Source organism: Epinephelus moara, chromosome 11 (genome assembly GCF_006386435.1).
Source record: "Epinephelus moara isolate mb chromosome 11, YSFRI_EMoa_1.0, whole genome shotgun sequence".
Classification (NCBI taxonomy): Eukaryota; Metazoa; Chordata; class Actinopteri; order Perciformes; family Serranidae; genus Epinephelus; species Epinephelus moara.
Genome location: NC_065516.1, coordinates 5,001,336 through 5,010,248, shown reverse-complemented (window position 1 = coordinate 5,010,248; position 8,913 = coordinate 5,001,336). Strand labels below are relative to the sequence as shown.

The 8,913-nt window shown below is 43.7% G+C and overlaps 1 protein-coding gene across 1 annotated transcript; it reads right to left on the bottom strand.

Annotated features, from left to right (window-relative positions):
• Nucleotides 1-5,907: 5,907 nt before the first annotated feature.
• Nucleotides 5,908-8,600, bottom strand: LOC126398144 (uncharacterized). Its single transcript, XM_050057366.1, has 2 exons — nt 8,519-8,600; nt 5,908-6,620 (listed from the first exon to the last, which is right to left on the bottom strand). The coding sequence occupies exons 1-2, from the start codon at nt 8,598-8,600 to the stop codon at nt 5,908-5,910; spliced, it is 795 nt and encodes a 264-aa protein (XP_049913323.1).
• Between the last annotated feature and the right edge of the window lie 313 nt (nt 8,601-8,913).

The window sequence follows — 8,913 nt, the reverse complement described above, 5'->3', positions numbered from 1 at the left end:
AATGCCTTTTATTTCTCACGATGGTTCCTTTAACTTCCAATAAGCCTTTGATCACAATGAAATACAAAAATAAAAACCGAGCACAGTCAAAACCTGTTAGCGTCCTACCACTTCAGCAAACCTTTACAAAATCAACACAAATTTAAGACACCTGTAGCCACCGTCCGCCTTCGCTACGTGACACAACACTGGTGGCTCGGAGGAAAATAACCCTCAAAACAAAAAATGAATACATGGAAACAAAAGTGAATACATGGCTCTTACAAGACATTTGAATGGCAGGTTCAATCATTCCCTCTGTTAAAATATGCCATTAAAGCAGCTCTAATGTCAGCCCCTTCTTGGTTGCCATGCTCTGGTAATGCCTGAAGAGGAGGCTGAATGTTGGCCTGTCTGTCCTGGTGCTCCTCAGTGAAATTGTCACCATGTTCCTCACAAATGTTATGAAGGACACAGCAGGTCAGAGCCATATTCTTGCTCAGGGAAAGCTTGCAGTCATTTCTTTTTAGGAGGCACCTCCACCGTCCTTTCAATCTCCCAAAGGCCATTTCCACAACCGACCGTGCACTGCTTAATCTGTAGTTGTAGGTGTGTTGTTCAGGGGTCAATCTGCCAGTGTCCACAAAGGGCTTCATGAGCCAGCTCTGCATGGGGTAGGCTGGATCACCTATCAGGTAATGTCCAACATCACAGCCAGAGATGGACACTTTGTTTTGGCCCAGAAATTCCCTGTCACTTCCCACAAATGTGACTGTTTTAGGATTCTTGCATCGTGTACACTCCCTGGAAAGCCAACACATGCATCCCAGAAAAGACGTCTGCCATCCACAACTGCTTGCAGAACAACCGAATGCCATCCTTTCCGGTTGTAGTAGACTCTGGGAAACTCCTCTGGTGCTATAATTGGAATGTGACTTCCATCTATTGCACCAACACACTGTGGTCCCCTCCAACGACTCTGAAAGTGAGCGGCGAGTTCCACCAACTTCTCAGCATCAGGGCATGCAATGTAGGTAGGGAGCAGCACCTTGATGACTGCATTGCAAAAATCCTGCACACAGTTAAATGCAAAAATCCTGCACACAGTTAAATACAGTGCTCAGGCCTACTACAAAAAGATGGCTGATGGTTCTGTATTCACCGCCAGTGGAAGATGGCAATTGCCACCCACTTCTGGATAGGGACACACAAGCGGTAATTTGTGTTCCTCCTGCCAATGACATGCCTCACTCGACTGCAGATGTACTCAAATGATTCGCGGGACACACGGAAGTTCTGGATGAACTGGACAGAGGTGAAATCAGGAACAATTGTATCCCACCAGTAGTGAGATCTTGGGTGTGCCCAGACAACGGGTGATCTTCGGCTTGCGATCAGTTGCAAGACTACCTATAAAGACAAAAATGTATAGGTAAATAAGCATGTTGAGTGGAGAGTGATCAATACTAAAATGAATATCCACCATGCTATTTAACCCTTATGCCTCATTTAATAAAGTTTTGCTTGTATTGAAAAATAAGGCCTCATTTAATAAAGTTTTGCTTGTATTGAAAAATAAGGCCTAGTCCACACGGACCCGTGTACTGTAGATAGGATAACCGCAGTATTTCATTGTGTTTATGTTTACATGTATTTCAAATAGTAGAGTTCATTTCACAGAGCTAAGCATCCTCTTTCGTCCAACTGAAACTACAATAAACTAGCCCTCAGTTGTCTAAATAAGTACACATACACATTTGCGTTGTGAATTAGTTGTGCTCTGCCAGCTAACGTTAGCTTACAGCAAAGGCTAACATAGCAATCTCACATTCAGTGTTAGTAAGAGACAAACCACGTGTTAGGTTTTTACCTGTCTTCTGAAACTTAATCGCCATCCATACAAATGCTGTCGAACAGCACAAATACGATGTATCTGCCGTGTGTGGATGCCGATGAAGCCTCGTAGAGCCAGGAGCAACAGCTGCACAAATACAGGGTCCGCCATCATTGTTGTTGTTGTTGTTGTTGTTCCTTCGAGCTCGGCGCCAGTTAAGCAACGACGTAACTGACGTATACAGTGACGTATACAGTGACGAAATGACGTGGCACCCTAACCCACCTCCAGCTGTGGAAAAGCAAATCGGTTCTCAGCTGGTTCGCAAGTTGAACCAACTGAGAACCAGCACCAGCACTGGCCCCGAACCAGCACTGGAACTGCTTTGGTGGAAAGGGGGTATGGCAGGACCACGGCAGCAGCACAACCACACACATCACACTACCCAGGCACCGCTGTGATATAAGTTAACCTGCGAGACAGTGGAGCACAAAGGCTGAGAGTGAGAGAGAGAGAGAGAGAGAGAAAAGGTGCCCGGTGTATTATAGGAGGTCCCCTGGCAGACTAGGCCTAAGTCAGCCTAACTAGGGGCTGGTACAAGGAAAGCCTGAGCCGGCCCTAACTATAAGCTTTATCAAAGAGTAAAGTCTTAAGTCGAGTCAGATGAAAAAATGCAGTCCGTGAGGTTTGTTTTAAATGAGATTTAAAAGACATATCTTGGTCAAGGTTTCTTACGGTAGTGCTAGAGGCCAGAGCAATGCCATCTAGAGAAACTATGTCATCAGATAAAGAGTCTCTGAGTTGTTTGGGACCAAGAACAATAACTTCAGTTCCATCAGGAAATTGGTGCTCATCCAGGTTTTTATGTCTTTAAGGCAGTTATGAAGTTTAGTTAATTGATTTGTTTCTTCTGGCCTCATCGATAAATACAATTGTGTATCATCCGCATTACAATGGAAATTTATAGAGTGATTTCTAATGATGTTACCTAAAGGAAGCATATATAGAGTAAATAGGACTGGTCCGAGCACAGAACCTTGTGGAACTTCAAAACAAACTTTAGTACGTGAGGATGATTCATTGTGAACATTAACAAACTGAAAACAATCAGATAAATAAGATTTAAACCAGGTTAGTGCAGAACCTTTTAGGCCAATTAAGTGTTCCAGTCTCTGCAGCAGAATTTGATGGTCAATTATGTCAAATGCTGCGCTAAGATCTAATAAAACAAGTACAGAGACGAGTCCTTAGTTCGAAGCAATCAAAAGATCATTTGTAATTTTAACTAGTGCTGTCTCAGTGTTATGATGCACTCTAAATCCTGACTGAAATTCCTCAAATAAATTATTATCATGGAGAAAATCACACAGCTGGTCTGCGACTACTTTCTCAAGGATCTTTGAAAGAAAGGGAAGATTAGATATTGGTCTATAGTTGGCTAACACCTCTGGATCCAGGGTGAGCTTTTTTAGGAGAGGTTTAATTACAGCTACCTTAAAAGACTATGGTGCATAGCCTGTTAATAAACATATATTGATCATGTCTAATAAGTGAGTGTTAACTAAAGGTAAGACTTCCTTAAGTAGCCTATTTGGGATGGGGTCTAAGAGACACGTTGTTGATTTAGACGAAGAAATCACTGCGGCCAATTGTTGGGGAGAAATCGGGGAGAAGCAGTCTAAATATATATTAGGTCGTACAGCTGTGTTTGAGGGCAGGTAGGTACTATCTGAGGACAGGAGGTCATTAATTTTGCCTCTGATAGTTAGAATTTTGTCGTTAAAAAAGCTCATATAATCATTACTTCTAAGGGCTAAAGGAACACAAGGCTTGCTAAAGCTGTGTGACTCTCAGTCAGCCTGGCTACAGTGCTGAAAAGAAACCTGGGGTTGTTCTTATTTTCTTCTATTAAAGCTGAGTGATAGTTTGCTATGGCATTGCGGAGGCCCCTCTTATACATTTTGAGACTGTTTGCCCAGACTAAACAACATTCTTACAGTTTGGTTAATCGCCAATTCCTTTCAAATTTTCAAGATATTTGTTTTAACTTTCGGGTTTGAGAGTTATACCAAGGAGCGAACTTTCTTTGCTTTGTTAACTTCTTTTTAAGAGGTGCTACGGAGTCAAGTGTTGTTAGCAGTGAGCCTACGGCGCTATCGACAAGATGATCAATTTGGGAGAGTTTAAAGTCGATGCGGGAAACCTCTGTTACTGAAGGACATGGTATTAAATTTAATGATGAAGGAATCATTTCCGTAAATTTTGCGACAGTAGTATCTGATAAACATCTAGTATAGTAACTGTTGCTGAGTGGCGTGTAATCAAGTAAAAACAAATCCAAACTAATCAAATAATGATCCAATAGCGAGGGATTCTGTGGAAAGACTGAACTAGATCGAGGGTATGGTTAAAACAGTGAGTGGGTTTATGTACACCCGGACTGAAGCCAATGGAGTCTAATAATGAGATAAACGTGATAGCCAGGAAGTCATTACCAACGTCAACATAAATGTTAAAATCGCCTATAATAACTTTATCTGATTTAAGAACTAAACTGGATAAAAACTCTGAGAATTCAGATACAAATTCAGAATACGGGCCAGGAGCACAGTACACTATAACAAGTAAAAGTGGCTGCAAGGTTTTCCAGGTCGGATGTAAAAGACTAAGAACAAGGCTTTCAAATGAATTATAATTAGGCTGACCAAACGTCCTCTTTTGCCCGGACATGTCCACTTTCCACGTCCCGTCCGGGGCGTCCGGGGCGTCCGGGGCGTCCAGGGGGTTTTTATAAACTGATGATAATGTCTGGTTTTCCGTGTGTGTGTGTGTGTGTGTTAGAGTGCGGCATGGGCAGCATATTTCTGTCCGAACCCGAACCGAGCCCGACATTATTTAATGATCAAAGCACTGAGTTTTTGTCACACAGTTGTTACGGTTACAGGTTATTTAACAGGCCGGGCGTGCTCAGTGGAGAGGGAGACTTCCGTGTTTGAGACGGGAGCGGGAGCAGGAGGCGGGAGGTCCGACGCTTCCAGCGAGAGGAGAAGGAGAAAAAACAAAATAAGATAAAATAGGAAAAACCTGTCTCCCTCTTTTATTTTATTTTCAGCGTTTAATCAAGGCGGAGGCGGGCGGCTGGAGGTCCGAGACTTCCAGCGAGGGGAGAGGTAGAAACAAACAGCCAATGTGTGTCTGTGTGTGTTATGTTCAGGTGTTGTCATGTAAATAACAGTGCCCAAGCAATAAACAGGACAGACAATAGGATTTTATTCATTTTTACACTACATTTTCACTGAAGGCTGACCGAATCTGACCCGAGCCTGAATACAATTTATAGCTACATTTTTGACCAAACCCGGCCCGACTTGTCGGGTACCGTCGGGCTCGGATCGCCACACTCTAGTGTGTGTATGTGTCCCTATTGGGGCCTATCTGAATTTCTGTCTTTGAGAGATATTATTTTATAATATAACTGAATTTTCTATCCATACATATAAATTTTAAATATATTAAAATGATAAGGCATCTTTGAGTAAGCTGTGAGTATCATTTAAGTAGGCTATGTCGTGGCCGGCCGAGTGTTCTCTTTTTTGGAAATCAAAATATGGTCACCCTAATTATAATCTAGTTTAGGTTTAGGGCTGATGAACAGACTAGAGTTAAAAATGGCTGCAACTCCTCCTCCTCGGCCGCTGCCTCGAGAATTTTGTGGGTATTATTATGACTGGGAGGAGTGGATTCATTTAGACTGACATATTCGTCTTGACACAGCCAGGTTTCAGTGAGGCTGAGTAAATCAATATGATTATCTGATATTAATTCATTTACTAACACTGCTTTAGATGATAGAGACCTGATATTTAACAGTCCACATTTAATTCTCCTGTTTTGTCTTTCTGTCACAGAAGAGGTTTAAATTTTTATTGGGTTGTTATGCACAACTCCTCTTTGTTTAATTTTAGATAACTGGATAATTTAGGTGGTCGGGGGACAGACACTGTTTGTATAAAACTATGGGTGGGTAACTGCACTAGAAGCTCAGAGAAGCATGTAAGACTTTGACTCTGAGTCCTTGTCTCAACTCTGGGTTGTCAGGGTTTTGAATTACTAATAAACTTGACCAGATTCCTAGTGATGAGTGCAGCTCCATCCAAAGTGGGATGAATGCCGTCTCTCCTAATAAGACCAGGTTTTCCCCAGAAAGTTTGCCAAAGATTAACAAAACCCACATTGTGTGCTGGACACCACCTGGACAGCCAGCGATTAAATGATGACATGCGGCTAAACATGTCATCAGTGGTCAGATTTGGGAGGGGTCCAGAGAAAACTACGAAGTCCGACATGGTTTTTGCATATTCACACACCGAGGCAACATTAATTTTAGTGACCTCTGATTGGCGTAACCGGGTGTCATTGCCGCCAACGTGAATAACGATCTTACTAAATCTACGTTTAGCCTTAGCCAGCAGTTTTAAATTTGACTCAATGTCGCCCGCTCTGGCCCCAGGGATACATTTGACTATGGCCGCTGGTGTTGCTAACTTCACGTTCCTCAGAATAGAGCTGCCAATGATCAGAGTTTTCTCCTCAGCGGGTGTGTCGCTGAGTGGGGAAAAGCGGTTAGAAACATGAACAGGCTGGTGGTGAACAGTGGGCTTCAGCTTGGAACTACTCTTCTCCCGGACAGTTACCCAGCCTCCCGGCTGCACGGGGGTTACCGGGGGACTGCTAGCAGAGGCTATGCTAAGTGGCTCCACACCGGCTACAGGGGGCTGGCTAACTACCGCAGCTACTGAATGATTGACTGAATGACAAACATTTCATTAGAAATACCTGGTTTGGCTGCCTCAAAGACAGCTGAAAATGTGTTGTATCTTGCTTGAAAAAATGGGTTTGCCTCCCCAAACAGTTTGTTAAAAATACTGTATTTGGATGCCAAAAATGGCTGGAATGTCCCCACACAGGCTGTTCTCACAAATTGTTTGTACATTTTTCTACAAAAAGTAAGGCGCCCAAATCCATACATATTTCATGTATTTTGAAAGGCTGCAATCACGTGACCAATATGCTGATGGGAGTAAAGAAGGGAGCAACCAGAGCAGTCTGTAAGGAGGCAGGTTGGGGTGGTTGATGGGTCACAAAACCCTGGACTTTCCTCTGGAGACATGTATTTGGAACAGTGTGAACTTTGAATATACTTTGAGTCATTTTAAGGTCTGTTCTCACTGTGTTTGGTTTCCCTAAAAATAACCTTCATAACTTTACATTGATCACGTAACTGCACGTTAAGGATGTAACGTCTTTCCGGGGGCGCTAATTCATAGGATATGATGAACTATTGTGTGTCTATGAGGATATGGTGCCCAACGTCGCCCCAAATACAGCTGGAAATCTCCTGACATCTTGTTAAAAGTACCTGGGTCGTTTCTACAAACACGGCAGGAAATATCCTGACCTCTCGTTAAAAACACTCATTTTGGTCACCACACATATGGCCGGAAATGTCCCAGTGTCTCATTAAAAATACCCAGTTTGGTCATGACAGAACATCTGGAAATGTCCCAATGACACATTAAAAAAATGGGGTATGGTCTCCTCAACATTGCATTAAAAATACCCAGTTTGGTTGCCCCAAATATGGCTGGAAATGTATTAATATAATACTTTATTAATCCCCAAGGGGGAAATTCAATGTTTTCACTCCGTTGTCATATACATATACACACAGGCCCAAAATACACACATACAAGCACAAACTGGATCTATACATGTATTAAAGGAGCAATAAGCGAAATTCATCATTTCTAGATTTAAGGAATTAAAAAATTGCTATGTGAAGAACTAGAGGTGTAATTTCATCTGGAGTATAGCATGACCTCACACACCCTCTCTCTGTGTTGATCTCCAGCCCATTGTTTACAAGCCGGTCCGGCTGCGCATTCATGTACGTTCATGTGAACCCCCCTCCTCCTCCTCCTCCTCCTCCTCCTCCTCCTCTCGGAGCCCTTGGACCTCCCTCCCTATAAAAGGCTACAGCCGGTGAGCAATGGCAGCGCGTATTTTTGAAATTAAATGGCAGCCACCTGGCCACCTGAAGACGACCAGGATCTGACACTACCTCTAAAGAAACAACGGTTGTTGGCGAAGAAGTTGTCCGATAAAGAAAGGGACAGAACTCGGATTAACATTGGCCTTGCATTTCCAAGGTGGAGAACACTGCGAGAGCTAAAGGGGCTACAATCTGACTCGGAGCTAGCTCTTCTTCTCCTGGACAGGTACAACATAAAGTCAAATGTCTGTTTTAATTAGTGTTACAGTAACGTTAGGCACATGTCGCTATGTCGATTCAATCAAATTTAATGTTACAATTATAGCACGGGTTAATGTCTGGAGCTTGAGTTATTAGCGGCTCTGTCCCAGCAATGGGTCAGGCGTTTCGGTTGTATTAGGTGAGTAGCCCGGCAGCCCAGCTAACATTTGCAATTAGCATTGTAAAATGTAGACCGGCGGGCAGCCTGCCGACTGTGTTTAGCTATTCCCCTGCCTACTTCAATGATGATGGTCCCTGTAATAAATGCAATATATTTGCTGAAATGGAGGCGAGGCTCAGTGACTAGAAGAGCTGGTAGAAGCCCTCCACAGCTGCAAGCTACTCCAATAGCCGTAGTAGCTCTAGTGCTAATTCTGGGAGCTAACACTAACATTCCTCTCTTCTCCGTGAGCCCGCCAGGCTCCACGCTAGAGCTCGCCGGAGCCGAGAAGCAGGGTCCCGGAACGTTAGCATGGTAGCCGACTACTGCTAACGCTAATGTCCCCATGCTTCTCGGCTCCGACTCACTGAGCCTGGCGGAGAAGCGTGGGGACATTAGCACTCACTGAGCCTGGCGGAGAAGCGTGGGGACATTAGCACTAATGGGCTGCCATGCTAACGTTCCAAGTCTTATCCGTTAGACCGTGAGCCCGGCTCCCGGCTCAGTTGGAGTTGGAGCGTTAGCGTGGTAGCCGAGTAGTGCTAACGCTAACAGGAAAGCAGGGAAATAGCTAAACACAGCAGAGACCGAGAGTGAGTGAAAGACATTGCTAACTGCTAAACTAAG